General features: G+C 37.5%; 1 protein-coding gene across 2 annotated transcripts in view; it reads right to left on the bottom strand.

The window, feature by feature from the left end:
• The window catches only part of LOC309399122 (ABC-type organic anion transporter ABCA8-like), a 63,250-nt gene extending 43,220 nt beyond the window's left edge, over nt 1–20,030 (bottom strand). The window contains exons 1-13 of one of the 2 annotated variants that reach the window (XM_081966634.1): nt 19,883–20,030; nt 19,167–19,282; nt 17,878–18,079; nt 16,893–17,069; nt 14,546–14,646; nt 13,871–14,097; nt 8,326–8,464; nt 6,210–6,395; nt 5,747–5,879; nt 3,663–3,834; nt 2,827–2,885; nt 1,874–1,984; nt 202–377 (exon numbers count right to left, since the gene is read on the bottom strand). In XM_081966634.1, coding sequence (XP_081822760.1) covers nt 202–377; nt 1,874–1,984; nt 2,827–2,885; nt 3,663–3,834; nt 5,747–5,879; nt 6,210–6,395; nt 8,326–8,464; nt 13,871–14,097; nt 14,546–14,646; nt 16,893–17,069; nt 17,878–18,079; nt 19,167–19,271 — 1,788 coding nt within the window. In that variant the 5' untranslated portion in view covers nt 19,272–19,282; nt 19,883–20,030. The remainder of the gene's footprint in view (nt 1–201; nt 378–1,873; nt 1,985–2,826; nt 2,886–3,662; nt 3,835–5,746; nt 5,880–6,209; nt 6,396–8,325; nt 8,465–13,870; nt 14,098–14,545; nt 14,647–16,892; nt 17,070–17,877; nt 18,080–19,166; nt 19,283–19,882) is intronic. The other variant, XM_081966635.1, reaches the window with a different exon arrangement.
• Between the last annotated feature and the right edge of the window lie 296 nt (nt 20,031–20,326).

Raw genomic sequence — 20,326 nt, 5'->3', positions numbered from 1 at the left:
TTTGTCCTACTGATTCCAAAGTGTATGTGAAGTTTTCTAGAATGGTCTGGCTAAATAACAATCAGAGGACAATATAGTTATCAAATCTAAAGGAGCAATGTTCTACAACGGAAGAAGCTTAAAAGGGAAAAATGTAGAAGATAACCACCTGTGCAACACAAATCTGTGCAGGACAAAGAATATAACTGAATCCATTATTACCTCATTTTCTACAGCATTGGATGGTATCCCTTTTATTTTAGCAAATGTTGTTAAGTTTTCTTTCACTGTTAAAAATTCAAATTGAATATTCCATTGTGGACAGATAGCACTTATTTCCCAAATCTTTTCCATCTGTTCCTTTTCACATACATTGTACTTGAATATGGATGCAAAACCTGTAAGCAATAGCAAAAAGATTACTTAGAGAATTTTCCAATTCAACAGACAGCTATTACTTTAGAATAGGATGAATTAAAAAGCTGCTTTTCAAATGGGCTTTTCTGTTATTTACCCAATTTATTATAATATATATTATAGTGACTGTCTTCCTAAGCTAGTTTTAACTTTAGCACTAAAGGGGATTATCACCCCCTCCCCCGCTCCAACAGGGGCTGGTCTGTAGTGCAGTCTGGGAGCTCTTCAGGAGCTCCATGGACAGGAAAAGCTTCCTCCAGCTTCCCTCTGCACCAGGTGAAGCCATTCCTGAAGAAGTATGCTCCAGTTTCCATTACTCATCCCTTCATCACCTAACACTATGCTTGGAGCTGCCTTTGAAACAGTGGGAGCTTCAACTCAGGATTAACTCCTGGCGACTCCCTTGACTGGTCTTTGCAGTTTTCTTGGTAATGTTTCAGAAGAGATTTGTCCTTGCCTCCTTCCTAGTGCTGAGTGGGAATGGCTGGCCCATGGTCACTGACCTGGCTTTGTGCCTAAGGTAAGACTACATGTCCCAGTCTTCCGATTTCTGTTGTGCCTTAAACCAGTGTATCAAATTAGCTCCCCTTTAAAGACTACTGGGAAGAAAATAACTAAACATTTTTCAAAGAGACATCAATATTAATCTGCATATTGGAATATCAATTTAAAATGTCATGTCAGTACTAAAATAATACAAGCAGTCCTTGAGTTACAACCACAACTGAACCCAAAATTTATGTTGCTAAGGAAAAAAATTGTAAGTGAGTTTTGCCCCATTTTATGACTTTTCTTGCCACAACTGTTAAGTGAATCACTGCAGTTGTTAAATTATAACACTGTTTTCAAGTGAATCTGACTTCCCCATTGACTTTGCTTGTCAAAAGGTCACAAAAGGTAACCACATGACCACTGCAACCATCATAAATATGAACCAGTTGTCAAGCATCTGAATGTAAATCACATGACCATGGGGATACTGCCACTGTCAAAAGTGTGAAAAATGGTCATGTATCACTTTTTTCAGTGCCATTGTAACTTTGAATAGTCACTAAATGAACTGTTGTAAGTCGAGGACTATTTGCATTTAACTAGGACTAATCTGATCTAATCTGTGTTGTTCAAATTATAAAATAATTACTGCCAGATATATGAAATTTCACAGATCTAGGAAATCATAAATTACAATCTTATGTTAAAGAAACTTCAAACTTTCAAAACTTGAAAATTGGGTTTTACAACTTCATGAAAAATAAAACTACCTATAGAGTCACAACAATTTATCGATGATGCTTTGCTAGCGAACAACAGCAGAAAAGGGCTGTTGTGGTTTTTCCCAAGATACCTAGTTGTTTATGTGGAAAACAGGAAATGGGACTAAACTGGACCATGATCAAATCCAACAGGGCTGCACTTTTCTGAACCTACTTTGAGACTGGGCTGGCATTTAAATTCATTTTAAATTTTTGATTCTTACCATCAGATGGTTTGGAAAGTCCACTGAGGATATTTAGCAATGTAGTTTTTCCAGATGTGCTATGACCAAGTATTGCAGTGATCTGACCTTCATAAATATCCAAGGACAATCCTAATATATAAAGAAGTCATATTTGCTGTATATATTAAATGATATGTTGAGGCATCTAACAAGAGAAAACACCAAGTTCTTCACATTTTTTAATCCTGAATTTTATAATTGCTACTGTTTCTAGTGCCAGTCATTTTTTTCTTTTTGCTCGCACTCATGCAACCAGTTCCTCCCAGGACTTCCTATCAAGGTATGAGAGGAAATTAAAAATCAATTTGCTTTTCTTTTTTCAACCAGTGCCTAGGAGACTGATGGAGAATGTAGAGATGGAGGTGTAAAAGGCCTGGAGATTGGCCAGAAAGCTGACCTTTGAAAGTTACTTAAATGTAATTCTAAAATTTAAAGCATCTCAGGAAGCTTTCCCTACAAGGAGAGCAGAAAAGAAAAAGAAAAAACTTTAATGAAAAAAAAAGGAGAGCAGAAATGTCTGTGTTAGGTGCTATTTTTTCACATGAGCCACACAATAGTTTTGAATACCCTCTTTGTCCCCAAAATCCCATATGTTAATAAAATCATGACAGTTTACTGTATCTCATGAATTGCTGACACTTTGATCCCTGAGATATTATGTGAAGTCAGAGAAGACTTGAAATATTTTATATATTTATTCTGTTTTCTTGACAAATGTTTTATGAGATTTCATGTGAAAAACCCAAACATTTAATATAAATAGGCAATTGTAAGTTGTGCCCATTTTATTAAAAAAATGGTCTAACTTTGGAGGTTCAAGAATGGTATTGCATATGTTACAGATGCCCTGATTCCCAAATGTTTTGTGTCATTTCTGTCCTATTTCATAGAATCAAAGCAATAATATATATTCTAAAGTGTAGGTATCTTACCTTTCAAAGCTTCTGTTTCTGTGCTTTTCATTTTATATATTTTTTTAATGTTATTCAGTCTAAAAAATAGTGAAATAGTTATTTGTCAGTACATTGTGGGATTCTTACAAATTTCAGAATCACTCAAAATATCACTTTGAAATAGGAGAATATTAATTTAGCATTCAATATGTCATAGTAAATATTGGACATGGGATGCATTTTCCTTTGGTATATGTCCAATACACATAATAAAATAAATATAGAACTATAATATAAAACTATAATAAAAGACAATGCAGGTAGTCCTCAGGCTATGATAGCACTTTGCTAAGCGATGTGGTTGTAAAGCTTAACACCAGGACCATATAGGTCATTAAGTGAGGACCCCATGTAACATGATATGGAAGAGGAAATTTCAAGTAAGCAGACCAGGTGGAAACTGAAGGTTGACACTACAGAACACAACCAGACGGGGTGAAAAGCAGTGGGAATGCAAGCGACTTGTAACCTCCTACAGGCTTCCCATTGTCTTTGCTTGTAAGAAGCCATCGTAAAGGGTTGAAATGGCAATCATGTGACCTTGAGATGCTGCAACCATCATAATAGTTGCCAAGTGGATAAATTGTGTTCATGTGACTAACAGCCCCAACTGCAAGGACTGGTGATAATTCCCCCCTCATTCAGATGGTCATAAATCAAAGACTATCTGTTGAAGCAGAAATATATTTCTTACAGCATATTATTTTCTCCTTATGAATGAATCTTCCCCAATGTCCTCTGAGAGCAGAACCTATAAGTAAAATAAATGTACAGTATGCTCACACTATTGAATGTCCAGATTCAATGTCTCTTACCTTATGACTTCCTTCCCATTGAATTCAGGAGGCACAGGCTCAGCATTGTCACTGAAGATACTCCCATGACTCCATTCACTCGTAGGAACATCCCCAGTATAGGGGCTTTTTGGTTTACACCAATAGGTCTTCTTCAAGAAAAACAATGGAGGATAAGGCACCCCATATTTGTCTAAAAGTATTTTACAAACAGCAAGTTGTCATAAATCCAAAATAACTAAATTCTTAATGTTCGCATTGAACTTACAATAAAGTACAACCCTAGACTTCATTGTTCTTTTGTAATATTTTCGTAACTGTGAACCTGACAATAAACTGAATTGATGCATTCAGTTCAGCTCTCTACCTATAACCTACATCAAAACTAAAAAGGGGGAAAATAGGCAAAAGCAACACACAGGTATATATAATCCATTTGAGAATTCTTGCTAATCTTAATATCCATGTCATTAGCAGACAAATTTGCATGTAGCACTGGTATAACTAAGGCCGGTAACCTACATTTTGTTTATCTGCAAATGCTTTTGAGTCAATAATACAGTCATCACCATTATAACCGAGTCTATTCATCTTTCTGTTAGTTGTTCTCTTTTCTCTTTTTTTTTACCTTTTCCAGAATTAGAATCATTTCTAGAAACTTAGGTCTTTGTGAAATGTGTCCAAAGTAAGACAATATGAGCCTGCTCTTTAGGACTCAAGTGAGTATTCTGGATTGATTTGTTTGTTGATTCATCTTTTTGTTTCCTTGCTTGTCCTTGGTATTTTTCAGGTCCCTTCTCTACTACCAAAGTTCAAAAATATTAGCACTCTTCCTATCCTTCTTGAAAATTCAAATTTCACTTCCATAGAACATCACGGAATAACATGGCTTACCACAATTCTGTTTTCATACTATACTATGTGCTTGTGAATTTAAAAGAAATTAAATTTAGAAGAAGTAGATGGTGTTAATAGGTGTGAATTATAGAACTGTTTGCATGAAGTGTAGATGATGGAGAATAAATGGGATGCTTGGCAAAAGGTTTAATACTAACCAGGGAGCAAGAGAAAAAGATGTGATGTTCCTTTGGCTGATTTGCATATTTTTAGCATTGTATAAGGAATTATTGTGGTATTATTAATTGTGTTGGTTAGGAATGTGATGGCCATTGGTAATGATGATTACATACTGTTGGCTGAGGGCCCAAATATTTGCAGCAAACATTATGAAGAAACAGAGAGTGAAAATTATAGTATCCAAGAGGAAGCAGTTGTATTTCACAGGAAAAATGGAATGAACAATTGCAAGTATGTATAAATTTAAAAAAACTGGTATAAGTGGGTGAATTTGTATATCTTGGTAGAATATTTACTAAAAACAGGATCATGAATGGGAATATTTAAGATGTGCAGATGCTGGTAGAAAAATATTGGATGGAATAATTCTGTTGTGAAGATGTTTGTCAAGAGAATAGCTAAGTATACAAGCAGTTTTCTGCCAATTCTGTGGATGTAAGTGGAAGCTGGATATGTCAGGAGAACCATAAATGCAGTCAAATGTGTTAATGGTGAAACAAGAGACTAAAATGGATGCTGAATATTTGTGAATTGAATGCAAAGTGACTGATTTGTATGAAAACAATGCATTGGAATTATTGGTCATTTAGAGAAAATAAATGCGAATGGAATTGCAACACAAAAATAAGAAGCCAATGGAAATCATGAGCTCCACAAAATGACTGAGGTTTAGAAAACAAAGGGAAAGTTTTCCTTCTTTCTCATCATCCACCTTTAATTTCATTTGCTTACAAAGCAATTTCAGTGCTTTGCATAGCACTGGTTTCTTTAAAATGGTCTACAGCTCTTACATGTATGCATGATATGTGAACAAGACTGTTGTATTAGGAGCTTCAGATGAATTTCAGGCAACTTATTCTAAAGAAAGATATAACACTTGCTGTCTCAACTTTGTTATCCCCCCCCCCCATTTTTCAGGCCAGTTACAGTTAATTCCTAATTCAAAAATGCTTCTGAGATAATGAAAAGCAACTTGAGAAATGAAAAGCAACTTGCAAACTGTAATATATTCATAGTAATGTTCTTACCAGGCACAACCTTATCAAAATAGAAAGCCAGCAGCATGTATAAGAGGCTGTCAATAAGCAAGCAATAACCATACGGTTCAAACATTAAGTCAGTAAAATCAAAGGTCCTTCCATATTTTTGAAAATGGAGAATCTGCATGAAAAGAACAAAGTTTTTTTTGTAAATCAAATTCTCATTGAAAAGATCAAAGAATTGAAATGAAACTAATTGTTTAGTAAATTAAACTATTGATCCGATTCTAACCCCCTTGGAATGGAAGCATGGGTCTCAGCAGTATGGAAAGGAAGGATTAGAATGGAATGCCATTTTGTGCCCATGCTCAGTTTGCTATGTATTCCTATCAAAATATCTTTGGAAGAGAAATACCAATGCCACCAGAGTGAGTGTCAGATGTGTTTTCTGTTAGTTGTATCATGATTAGGAAGATAGAATTTTGAAGTAAAATACTGTGCGCCACTCTACCTTTGAAAGCCCAGCGCCAAAGGCAAATGGGCAGAAGATGCTCAAAATCAACTCCAAACTTGGAGGTATCAACCTGATTGTTGTAGGAACGTTGAGGGCTCCCAAACAAAAAATCAAGATGAAACTAGAAAAACTAGTGATTCTGGATTTCTTTAGGAGAGAGCTCAACATGAAACAGAGACATATCTGTGAAAGAAGAAAGAAGATTGCCAGTTAGTACAGTCTCTACAAATATGCAAGATAAAATATAATGAGGGAATTATTGTTCTGTATTTTATGTAATTGTTGCGCTCTACATTAAAAAGATAAATTGTTGCAGTAGATACTTGCTGGCCAGGATTCAAACTGAGGTGAATTAATAGGAAGACAGTGCATAATGCCTTCCCATAGCCACGTTTCCCAAAATGTTATTATATCTCTAAAAAAGAGGAGATGGAGTCCAATCAAACTGTAAATGCTCAACTTAAGAGAGTTAGAAAATCATCAGCAGAATGAATTGAGTCCATTTGAGTTCAATCAGCAGTAGAGTCCACTTGAGTCCATATTGTCTGGGTGCTGAGGCATTCAGCATTTTCAACATGAAAAGACTGTGGGACCACAGATGGAATATGGCACCTACTTCTGCTTCCTATTTTTGCACAGACTCCTAATGCCACCATGCTCCATAATCTATTCAGCTTCATTGCTTAGCCACTCAGTACTGATGGTTGAACTTTTTAACCTAGAACCATGGCTACTGAACTTCATTCTTTTTGGAAAGTTTTCCTACTATATCACAACTGCATAAAAATGTTCCCCCTCATACATTTATTTTAGAGGGTGTCCATTTCCCCACCCTTGGCCCTAACTATTACAAATTAGAGAAACCCCCAGTCTTCTTATCCCATGTGGGGATCTTCCCCAAGAATCTTCTCCAGTAAAACTTGCAAGAGATTCTTCAGAGAGCAACACAGACCTGTGTATTCCATTTGTGATTATTATAATGGTGAATTAGTTGGCCACAAGCAGAAGCTCTCAGTTGCCCTATCCTGGTTCTGCTCTCTCACTCGTTCTCAATGCCAAATGACATTATTCTCACTTCACTGTTTTTGTTTTAAGGTATATGTGTTGAAGATGGTGTCCCACCTTCAATGCTGTAAAGGAGTGGAGGGAGTGGAAAGTTTTGTTTCACTCTCCCAGCATTCCACCACCAAAAAGCCATCTCTATCTTCTACCCTAACTCTCCAGTTGTCCCTAGTAATATGTACATACTTAATTTTGTTACCCCCTCACAATTCTTCTGGGCACTAACATCTCCATATACTTCCTTCCTCTTTTAGCTATTGACTCCATCTTTCTTCATCTTCCACCTTCACACACATTTTCCACACATTTGGGTTTTTTTCCTGCTTGTAATTTATCCAGTAAATCCATCTTTTCCTCCACTTAATCTACTTTCTCTGATCCATTGAACAATTTGAAACTTTCCAATATTCCTCCATCTCCTTTCCCCCCTCCTTATCACCTTCACATTCTCTCTTGCATCTAGCATTTATTATATACACATTTTAAACAGGAACATCCATATAGCAACTTCAGTCAAGTGATACTCAGGGTACCTTTTCCAAAAATGAAAAGGTTCTCTTTAACCAATCCAAGCCAATTAGCAGACCGCAACATTTGGGATGAGCTGAAAATTCTGAATAATTGCCTATAAAACATTTAATAGTTATCTAATCACAAATTTTTCAAGAAACAAATGATGTACCCATATTTTCAATATTCTTTGGAAAGGTGCAGTCAGCTTATCAAATAAATGTCAATGAATCCAAACAGAGAGGTATGGTTTTTCCTATCTTTCATATAACTAGACAAAAGAGCTTTCTGCTAAAGGAAATAATCTGTCCAGGTGCACTTTCATTGAACTGGTATCTCCAGGCTCCCTCAAACGATTCCCAGGTTTGGGTGCTTTATTAAAAAGAGATAATACTTGAGAAATAAATGTTTTAATTTACTATTTAAAAAGTTTCTTCTTAATCTGGTCCAGAAACTGTCCTCCAGCAGAACAGAAATATTTATTCTAAATATTGCATTAAACATATAATTTTAACTGAGAAAAGGAAAGCCCAAGACTTACAGATGAAATGCCATAAAGGAAAAATAGGACAAATAAGATAGAATTGCTGCTTAGGTAAAAATACGTAGCTTTCAGACAAAACGTCAGCCCCATGCTTGGAATTGAGATGTACATGGTGTACAGCAAACCCCAGGAGAGCCTATGAAGAAAAAGACATTGTTAAGCTTCTTGATAACATTTATCTGATTTTTCTCCACCTTCCCTAAATTATTTGTCCAGTTTAGCTCAATATTATGGCCCTAGCCTACAGGAGAAAAACATTGATTGCAGGAAAGCCTTCTCTTGTGACTGTGAAACTGAGACTCTTATTAAATGGTATGTGGCAGGTGTGTCTTGTTAGGAACAGAAGACCAATATGAAGAAGAGTGGAGGCCTTCAATAGCCTTTCCATGACCCCTTGTCTACAACAATTCAAGGAGTGTCAGAAAAATAAAATTATTATTATTTTATTTAAATGTTTTGGCGGATCAACACCAAGGAGCCAAGGATGACTCTTCCAAATAAAGATAAAGCAGATGTATCCCTAAAATAATGACCGATGTAATCAAAGAATATCCACATAAGGTAATATGCTTTGTGGGTCTTTTCCTTTTGCTATTCAGAGCGAGGATTTACTGGCTCTTCTCTTTTTTTTTTTTTGTAAAATTTTTTATTGGTTTTAAAACATTTATGGGGAAAAGGTAATAGGGTACATAGAAAATTTTGGTAGCTCCCATGATAGTAGTAGAAATCCCTCCAAATCTCACACTTCTACAATTTTAAAAATAACATATAAAAGATAAGCATAAACAGAATTCTTACTTTATATCAACCATGTGTTCAATCATCTCTTTCTTTGTCACTTTCTAGTATATCAACAATTACAATAATATTTCAGATATATTTATTTTTGTGACCTGAGCCTTTTCGATATTGCTCCCTCCTCCCTGTCCCCAGGTGGAGCCATAGCACCCCCTTCCCCATGTCTTGTACATTGCTGCCTTTTTCCCTACCTCCGCTATCTTCGTCCTCTGGGAGAGAAAAAATGTTTTTTAATAAAGGCTTCGGCCTCATCCACTGTCTTAATTCTAATTCGGCTTCCCTCCCAGAAGATCAGCATTCCTTCTGGCAATAACCATCTAAACCAAATTCCTCTATTGTATAGTTTCTTTGATAAGGAAGAATACTTCCTTCTTTTTTCTCTTATCTTTTTCAGAATTTGCTTTAGAATGGTAATTTCTTTATCTTGGTATTTTAAAGGTCCCTCCCTTTGGGCCCCTAGCACCTCATCTCTCATGGTCCTCCTGAGGAATTTAACATGTACCTCTCTTGGAACATTATGGGTTCTGGCATATGCTGAATTAATTCTATAGACCAGGTCCATATCCCACCACATTTGCTCTTTGTTTCTCTTAAGGTATTCTGCTAAAATTGTGCTCATAATATCTTTAAGATCTTCATTTTCTGTCTCTGGTAGGTTCTGTAACCTGAGAAAAAAAGACATTCTTTCAGATTCTATTTTGGCCATAAAATTTTCCAGTTCTAAATTTCCCTTTCGGACCTCCTTAACCTTTTCCCCCATCCCAGCTGCCCCCTCCTCCAGCACCGCAATTCTTTGTCAATTTTCTGTTGTGTTATGTTGTAACCCTCTGAGTTCGTCTTTGAGATCTACCACTTCCTTCCTCAGTTTGTTTTGACCTCTCATAATTTCCTGAAACATTTGGTTGACAGATAATTCTTTTGAGCTCTCTCCAGCCGCTTCTTTTTGTAGCAATGAAGTAATTTTCGGCTGCTGGGTACTTGGTCTGGAAGTCGCTGAGGCGGGAGCCAATAGTGACTTGCCCGTTGGTGGTTTCTTAGGTCCCATTGTCTAAGTTCAGAGATGGTAAGTCTTTTACAAAGAAAATGGCATCACTGGAGTGCGCAGCTGGGCTGGTCCAAGGTAGCAGGCAAATCCGAAAGTAAAAAGTTAATTCTTCTTCACTGTTCCAAGACACAGAGGTACACCAGAAAGAGAGAAACCAAATAATCAAAATCCAAAAAGTCCACGTAGCAGAAGAAATCCAGAGCACCCTCAAGGGAAGTATTAAAAGATGCCAGAAATTATCATTTTTCCCCAGGGTGGTTTCAAAAGGCAGACTTCATTTATAAGTACAAAAACGAGAACGGAGGGGAGCCATCTTGACTCCTCCTTTTCGCAGGGAGAAGAGCAAAAGTTTTGATTTTTAAAAACAGCTCAGCAAGCACTCTTGCAACTGTGATTTCAGTCTTTCCCGCATAGTTAATTCAAGTGGCAGGTCAGCCTTTGTTCTTTCTCCGTTCCAAAGTAGAGAGAGAGAGTTTAAATGCCGCTTTGTCTGAGGGGGGGTTAAAAAAAACTCCCCCCTCTAATCTTCGGTTTTAAATAGATTGAACAGGAGCTTACGATAGCCTGCTGCTTATCCGTTACTGATAGTTGAAGAGATTAGGAAGGATCCTCCATGACCAACATTTCAGCCATGCTTCCTTTGATTAACTTATTCCTTCTGGAACCCATTCGGCGAAGGAGCAAGCATGCCCCCCCCCTTCTGCTCCCCAGCTCCTGGGGCGAAGCTGGAAAACCCCCCACTGGCTGCCGCCGAGTCTGGGGGGTTCCAACAAGCTGCCCTGCAGCAGGGGACCCCTCCAAGGTCTCCTGTGCTCCTGAACGGAGCCCACCGAGAAGACAAGCGGCAGACGAAATGTCTGTCGCCTGCAGCGACCGGAAGTCAACCGATTTACTGGCTCTTCTTGAAAACTTCTTTTGTCAACTAAAGAAATCTAGAAAACAGTTCCATGGCTATCAATTTTTGGCATCTCTTTTGTTTAGACAGAGGAGTGACATCTTGGGCTGATTAAGGAAGTTGCTGTAAGGCTCCTTGTTCTGTATGGAATTACTTCTATGTTGAAGTCCTTTTAGCTCACATGTTGTTTTATTTTTGTACTCTCCATTTTTCTCCACAGCTAATTCTCCTTTAAGAGAGCAGAGCTGTGGAGTAAAATCCATCTAGAATGCTATTGGGCTTGAGTTCTGGTCCTGCCAAAATTGATCCAAATGACCTAGAGCATGGTGAATCTTCGGTGGCTAGAAGCAATTTTCTAAAATGAGCAGATGATCCAGTTTTGGAGGAGACCCTAGTGACATTACGCCTCTTCCAATCCCACTCCTAAAAACATACTTGCAAAGGTTGTTAAATACATCCCAAAGACATTTGCTCCACGTTGAGATGTTGGGTATTTAAACTGGAGGGTGATCCCTGGAAAGAAAGATGCTTTAAGGTGCATCTACAAAGAGTATCATTATTTGAGTTTTTAGGAGCATAAGGAAATGTGCAACAGTGTAAAGAAATTTTCAAGGGGATAAAAAAGTGTCTGTTCCACTTGAGGATCTACTTAGTGGGTGCAGATATATCTTTGAGAAATTAAAAGTGGTAGAAGCAGAATTAGAAGCAGCAGTGAATGTTAGCAGACTCTGGGGTAGAGTTAGTTGCATAAAATACAGAAAAGAATGGGCGAGTCAAAAGAGAGAATTTTAAACATAAATGTTTACTTAGAAGAGGAGGTGAGCCAACTGTAAACTTTATCCAATGAGCAACAGCTATGGGAGGACCCAATTCATAATAAATTCATAAGTTGAAGTTACCCTCTCAAATGCCTGCACTACCTTCTCTTCTGACCAATATCAGAGATCCTTACCCTATGTAAGGTAAAAGTCCTATCAATGATCTTTCCCAGTGGCTGCCCCATTTGAGGGAATATCTTGCTTGAGGTAATGGTGTCCCCAATTTATTGATCTTCAAGAAGACTCTACTGTTTTCCCCCTTAAATATATGAGTGCTAACAGTGGTAAATTTGACTTATACATAGGTTTTATTATTTATGATGGCTTTATGTTTAAAGACTTGAAACTTTTTCTTTTGTGGGAAAGAAAAGTTTCAAGGCTTCAAAATAGGTAGAATACAATTATTTCTGTAAATAAATAACACTGTTTAGCATAAAAACAGAAAACAGGCACAGTATGTGGTACATATGATTGCCCATCAAAGTTGAAAAATTTACCAAAGTATTTTACAAAATTGCAAATGTGAGAATATTTAGCTATATTTAACTAAGTTGCAGAATGGCTGGCCAGAATTGCCATTTACATAAAGAGGAAACAAGCACCTGAGTGGTGACACCATCAGTCCAGTGGTGGGTTTCAAATTTTTTACTACCTATTAAGTGGGTGTGGCCTATTTTGTGGGCGTAGCTTGGCAGTCATGTGACTGGCTGGGCATGGCCAACTTGTAACATGTGGTGAAACTCACTTAACAACGCTTAGCAACCAAAATTTTGGTCATGAGTTCTCTTTCTTTCCCTTTCTTTCTCTCCCTCCTTCCCTCCTTTCTTCCTTTCTTGTCTCTCTCTCCCCCTTCCTCTTTCTTTCTCTTTCTTTCTTTCTCTTTCTTTATCTCTTTCTCTTTCTCTCTCTTTCTCTCTCTCTTACTCTTACTCTTTCTTTCTTTCCAAAGGGATACAAGAGGTGGACCTAACTAGATGTTGTGCACCATAAAATATATGGCACCTTACAAAGCTGACCCACCAACTGGGGCTGGAGTCGGCGGGCATCGAGGCTGCCCTGGGTACCTGCAACGGGACACGGCAGCTGCTGGGCGGCCGCTCCTTTGCGTTTCGTGCCTCCTTCGCATCCTGTTGCAGTAGGCTTTCTCCTAGAGATCCTACCTGGCTGGGAGTGACCTTCTGCCCCTGAGAGGAAGGATCATCAGAAGAAAGCCAACTGCAATGGGACGCGAAGGAGCAACGGGACGCGAAGGAGCGGCTGCCCAGAAGCTGCTGTGTCCCGTTGCAGGTACCCAGGGCGGCCTCGGCACCCACTGCCCTGCCACCTCCAGCCCCACACAACCTCCCCGCCAACCCACTGACCTCAGAACACTCTGCTGGACGGCGGCTCCTTCACGTCCTGTTGACAGCTGCAGCCGCGTCCGGCCAGGTGCTGTGCCCCCACAGTGAACACATGGTGGTGGCGCATGGGCTGCTGACCGTCCCAGGGCCTGCCCGTTTGCTTCTGGAGGGGGCAGGCAGATGGGCAGCATTCCCCCCTCCTCCCTGGGTACCTGCAGCCTCGGAGCCTTGGCTGGGCGGGGCATGCATGGTGTGGACAGGTGGGGTGAGAGAGCAAGCAAGTGGTGACTGGGCAGGCGAGGGAGTGAGCAGACCCAGGCCAGGGAACCGTACCGATAAGGGTGCGTAGCCAGGACATCAGTCCTAACAGTACGCTACCGTACGGTCGATTTCTACCTATTCAGCCGTACCGTACCAAACTGGTCAAAACCTACTTCTGCATCAGTCACATAAGTATTTAGAGGTCCAAAGGAAATAGAACCCAACATGGAGCTACTATTTACAGCACCAGCTCCAGGATCAGAGCTTTGTTAAATTCTGTGCTGAGCTTTCCGGCTGGCATGTATTCATCCTCTTTTTTTCTTGTAAGAACCTGCCAGAGAGACTAAGCTAAGAAAAAGATATTATAGCCAATTTCATAGCTCACCAGAATGCTGCATCTCGTAGTCCCATCGTCTTCATCACCTCCTTTAATTTCCTTTTCTCTCTTGAAAGAGTTAGTGCCAAGAAATACATAAATGGAGCAAAACACAGTGATAAGGTCCAAAGGAACACACCATTTTGTAATTCAGATCCTATTGTAACAGAAGGTGATTTCATACGGATGCCATTAATAGAAGTCATTTCTTCCCAAACAGAGTGATTGGTGATCCTCTAGAAGAAAAGACAAAAACATTTTTAAAATTACTGATAACTTATTCCATAGATGATATGCCAGGCCGCCTGGACAATTACATTATAAAGAAAAGATGATTGAATTACTTAATGTATGTATGTATGTATGTATGTATGTATGTATGTATGTATGTATGTACTGTACGTATGTTGACCTGATACAGAAACCTAACGATGTAATACTGGAATCAAGAAAAGGACATACTTAGGAAAAGGAAAGCACTTGTGTACTCTCTGAGTAGATTAGAATGAGCTTTACTCTACAGTGCAGGGAGATCCAGAGGCAGTGAGTAGGATAAACAGCAACCCGGTTAATCAAAATATATAAAACTGCAAATAAAATTAAAGGAACAGAGGAGTTGTTCAAACAAAATTGAGAAAATGTGGCTGCCACTGCTGCAGGTAAAAGTAAGGCTTATCCACTTACTTCAATAAGTGCACTGTCAATGCTAGATTGCAGTGAGACAAAGCCTTGAGTCCAATACCTTGGATTTTCACAATAAATTGAAGAAAAGTTGAAACATGTATCTACAAAAAGGAAGAAAAGCAGGCTTTTACAATATTATATGTTCAATCTTATAAATTACAGTCCTTATTAACTGGGGAAAAGTTGATATTTCATTGGACTTGATGATCTCCAGGAAAATGATTCACTGCGCTGCGGCCTTGAACAAAACAGCCCATCAGAAAGGCTTGAGAAGCACCAAGTCCCTCTCTTCTAAGAGCAAAGAAATGGAAGAACTTTGCTTTTTACCAACTTCACTGATTTCCTCAGGCACTTGAAGTACTGGAGCCAACTAAAATTATCTTACACAAGAGTAGGACAATATAACTCACTGACATCTTAAACAATACTCAGCATAATACATCCTCCTATCTAAAGTCAAGAAGAAAATGGGAGCTGTTTCTAATTCTTATTTCCACTCAAACTATTGATTTGAAGACTCTAATTTAAGTGCTGTCATTATTGAACTGGGTCAGACATATTTACATGATCATAGTTTATTGGAAAAAAATAAAGGACAATCCTGAAAGAGGTCCATAAGTATAAGAAAATTAATGTTTCTGTTTATAACTTGGCTTTACAAAGGAAAATTCAAGATTCAATAATTAAATCAAATTAATCTAAAGAACAGATTTCTGAAACAGGACCATCCTTTATAATAAAGGCTGTATGATCACTGTAAATATATTGCATATGTGCTTAACTTATTGATACCACATTCAATTTATGTTTTTCCTGGCATATACAACTCCCACGTTCATTTAACAAGGTGGACAGAAATGTGTTTTTAGCCATTTTTACTTCCTTTGACAACATTCCTTCCTTCCTTGTCACAGACAACAAGCTAGCCCCTGCCTTCCAATCAGCATTTGCACATTATTAATCATTTCAATTAATAAGCCAACTAACCACAAAGAAACTCAAGGTGACATAGAAAAATAGATAAAACAAAATAGAGACCAATAATAATAATGAAATAACAATGCACCACACTGAGGAAACATAAAAAGTATTAAAATACCACATTTGGTGCAAGTTTTGTAAGCCACCCAATCTGAGATCTTGCCAATAGAGTCAAGTTAGTAGAGTTTTATTAACAAATCCTCTCCATTTGTTTTTCCATCTTTAATAAACATTCTACCAAAGCACACAAATGCATTTACTTGCTTTATTTTTTTGCCATTTATTTACAACTTGTCAATTTCATTTCCTTTTCCATGTGAACCATAACTATTTTAAGGTTTGATACATTAATTTCAGATCCATGCGCTTCATTGCTATTATGCAATCTGTCTAACATTCAGTGCAAACAATTCAAGTTCTTCCCTTCATATATTCACATTTCCATCCAATATGCTCCTAACGCCACAGCAAGCATTCCTTGCAGCTTAATTCTAATCATTCCATTTTAGACTTATTATTATTTTCTCTTAATTTTCAAAATACTTTTTTTGTTAAGTTTTTCTCCATTTTCTCTGCCTATTATAATCATAACTATTTCCTGTTTTATCTATATTCTTTCCAATATTTGTACTTTCCCTTTACAGATTACACAGTATCTTTCCCTCATCCTCATTTTTTTTAGCATTCTCTTACCACTTTGTTGGTAGGAAATTTGTTGTCTGCTTTCCCACAGAGGAGGCCATAAATCTAAGTAAGCCTGTCTCTTTTATGCATTTTTTTTTAAATTTACAGGTTCCTTCACAGTGTCTTTCCACTAAATACTCTTTAAAACTCCCAGTTAGCATAATTCCAAACATATCTCTAGTACTTTGTGACATAATTCTCCTTACTGTGTTCCAAGTAGCTACTATCTGTCTTGATTTATTTCTCTTTTTGCATTCTTTCCTCTTCATTCCATTGGATGATCAATCCTAACCCTAACCCTAAAACTTAATCAGACAGGACTTATATTTTCTCTCCTGCAGTCATTCTCCTTTTATGTTTTTCTTTCTTTCTTTAGTGTTTCTTCTCCCCCCCACCCCCAAGATCCAAGGTGACTACATGGATACATTCCAAGCATTTTCATACCCATATGCTCCAAAACCATGCAGCCCTTTCAAACAAACCAATCCCCTAGATTTCTTTAGGGTTTCATATACCAACTGATGCCTACTTAACAATACCAACTTCTATCCAACAGGACAAACTTTAGACACTAATTTATTAAAAATAAAATAAAATTGCTTCAGATAAAATGGAGCCTTAGTCTGCTGGCTTGGTATGATCATACACAAAGAATTAGGAGATAACAGCCATCTTGAATTACCTATAACAGCAAGTTCTTTGTGTGGTGTAACTGTTCTATAGGTAGGAAATCGGAGTCGATAGGACATTTCATCTTGAAATACAACTCCAATAATATCTAAGTTGAAGTCCTGCGCTGATGCCATGGCCTTCTCATCTTCCATGGTCTTCTCATCTTCCATCACTTTTGTCTCAATACCTTTAGCATAGAAATCATGTCAGTAAGTGAAATCCTACATAGGACAGGGAAAGAGAAATGTCTTTGCATGCTGATGTTTTATTAGCTATATCACTTAACAATTTCAAGGGTTACTACCAAAAAATTGGCCAAAAGAATATTAAAAAACTAGATTGATATTTGATCTTGTAGCCTAAACTCTGTTAATACCTAAGTTAAATAAAAGGAGATAGGAAAGCAGAAATGCATGATTGAAGGGTCAAAGCCTTTTCGTTCATCTATTCGATAGATATCTTGATCTCAAACGTATCTCCATGCCTAATGTATTGGCTGGGTTCACCCATCATAATAAAATGCAATCCTCCCTCCCCCAGTTGTTTAATTTTTGCTTCTCATATAAGAAAAACAGTGCTATAGCCATCTGAAAACATGTTTTATTGGCAGGTTATACAAAATCAGTTGGTTACAATATATAAAGAATATCACAGACAAACCACAGGTAGCATGATATATGAAACTAGTCATAATTCATATACCAGTGGTATTTATTTATTTTATTCTGCCTTTATTATTTTTATAAATCACTCAAGGCAGCAAACATATCAAATATTCCTTCCTCCTCCTATTTTCCTCACAACCTAATCTGGGGCCTTAACCATCAGACCTAACTGGCTCTCTTGCTCACTTTGTCTAAATTGATGTGCTGTTTGAACAGCATTGGAGGATACCTGCAATCCTTTTTCCATAGTTACCAAATTCAGTCTAAACCTGCCCAGTTGAAATTAGCATCTATTGAAGTCTTTGAAAACAATTAAACAGATATTTATACCTTTTAGAGGAGAGAGTGTTTCTATTTTCTTCATTATTTCTCTTGACATCTTAGTATTTGGAGCATACAAAAGTTTAACTCCAGTAATATTAAATGAAGGTTTTCCGAGGAGAGCATGAGGTATTTCGCCAGCTTCCTGATATAAAAATCCAAATGCTGATAACAGTATTATGCTGAAGAGAACCAGGGAACAAAACCATTCCTGGAAATATGAAAAAGTTCAAGTTATAACACCCATTACAGTATTTTGGAATGATTGCAGCAAGGCAACTCTATTTTGAATGATAGGCATATCATTGGGGGATCTACACTAATGAAAATATAGCAAAAGAGAATCTAGGATGCTGCATACATGCACACTTTCACATCATGCATTTATGCGCCTATAGGTGTGCCAATTGGCATCACACCCTTCAGAAGCACATATAAAATATGCATGGGGAGAAGTTCTAATGCCAATGCGGAAGCTCTGCTTATCCACACATTTATTCTTAACCCCAAAAGGCATCTTGAATTCAGCTGACTGGTTAATGGGAGGTGGGACGAAGCTTTAAAAAATGCTTTTAGAACCACCCTTATTCCTAAAGTGTTAGAATTTTAATTTTGATACTGAAAAGATTACCTTTCAAAAAAACTCTTATTTTCCCTATATTGCACAGAAAGGAAAGTGTTTAAATTGATGGTGTCTGCCCTCTTTTTGGTTATAAGAAGAAATGTTAGCAACTCAAGAAAGTTGTTAAAATTCCTTTAGCAAGAAGTTAAAGATCTTTTAACTTGCCCTTTCTTAAACTTATTTAATGGACTTTTTGGACTTCACGTGTACAAACTGATTTTTTTCCCTTTTGTCTTTGTATCCTCAAAGTCCTCCAAATGTGAGACCATCCCTGCTATGTCAGTGTGCAGTCAAGTATTGTGGTCTGTCTGTAAGCTGAACCCAAACCCATTCCATCTTATTCTGTACCCTTATCGCGCATTAAAAGTTCTTGAGACGTCATAGACCGTTAGCAAAGTCTGTTGCTGATAGAGAACCAAAACCCAGACGCACATGAGTATCAACCTCTCTTTTCAAAACCAATTATATTCATCAAGTTGCACAATAAACACAAATCATCTTTAGTCCAATTTTTGACATTAGAATCACAACTATTCATTGTTTCTATGTTTCTTTGCATTGTTTCATTGTTTAAAAATAGAGAAAGGAAAGCAGAAGAAAAGAAATCTCAATGGGGAGTAACGGCAGGGAAAAGGTATTGTTTTCACTGAAGTGAAAGTTACTGCTTGACACTTGCCTGAAAACTCTGCATTCTCATCCTCCATTTCAGAATTATATTTTTCCACAAGAGCGCAGCAGTCTGTTGACACAAGCTTCTTTTTCGCATGTACTCCATCTGCATGGTAAGGCTTGCTTGAAATAAAAAAGAAATCTTAACTTCAAGCAAGCTGTAGCGAGAGGCACAAGTTAAATATTACAATCCTCCTCCTTTCCTTGTTTATGGGGTCATGTTCTGTGCATTTATTTATTTCCTAAACAGATCGATACAGGTGAAATCCATGCAGGGTTTTGACTTAAAATTATTTGACCAAGAGTATTTGAGCCACTTTTTCCTTAGCTAAATACAATAGAATAGACTGACAAAAACATAAAACAATCAAATCTCATGTATAGAATTCCCATCTACTCCATTGCCCTTAGTAGCCTTTCCAGGTGTCCAAGTAAAGGTCCATATTAGCGTCCAACAATGCAGAAAGCAATTATCCATAATCTTTAGACTGCCAATGAAAAAACAACAACACAATGTCCTAACAAACTTGAGTAAATATTTTTCTTTTAACATAATTTAATCTGACACAGCTTTACTCAGAAGCATGATCCACTTCAACAAGATAAATCCAGGTAAGGCATATGCAGATTGAGTCAAACATAATGCTTGAAATCTAAATAGTATTCTGCACAACTGGATTGTGTTTTAATGCAGTCAGGAGAAAGTAACAGAGAAATCCTTACCTTAAACAACTTGAAGAAGAAATGGAATTAAAGATAGCTACAGAATCAAGCCAATGTCCATCTGGAATGTGATTTGTTTGGGGGAGGGGGGCTACAACAGCTTACTATTTTTTTTCATGTTTTCATTCCTTCAATTCATTAACCCAGCCAAGAGCCAGTTTTTCACAATACTTTGGTGTTCTTATTTTCCCTCCTCCGATTTTCCCTCCCCCAATAAACTGAACAGATTTCTTTGTTTTGAAGGTTTCATCAGTGTTCACACAGCTGTATTTCTGAAAAAGAACTTGTTATATTCCAGAGTTTGAGAGAGACAAAGAACTTATTAACATTTATATTTTTTTCTTGCACCTAGCTGAAAAATATGCATTTTTAAAGACACAAATCTGGAAATGAGATTAAGATGTGTAGGATTCATTGTCTTTGGGGGTTCAACCCTAGCTTGAG

The sequence above is a fragment of the Natrix helvetica genome (genome assembly GCF_964273705.1).
Source record: "Natrix helvetica genome assembly, chromosome: 1".
NCBI classification, from domain to species: domain Eukaryota; kingdom Metazoa; phylum Chordata; class Lepidosauria; order Squamata; family Natricidae; genus Natrix; species Natrix helvetica.
The sequence above is the reverse complement of the archived record's forward strand: the minus strand, read 5'-3'. Positions and strand labels throughout refer to the sequence as shown.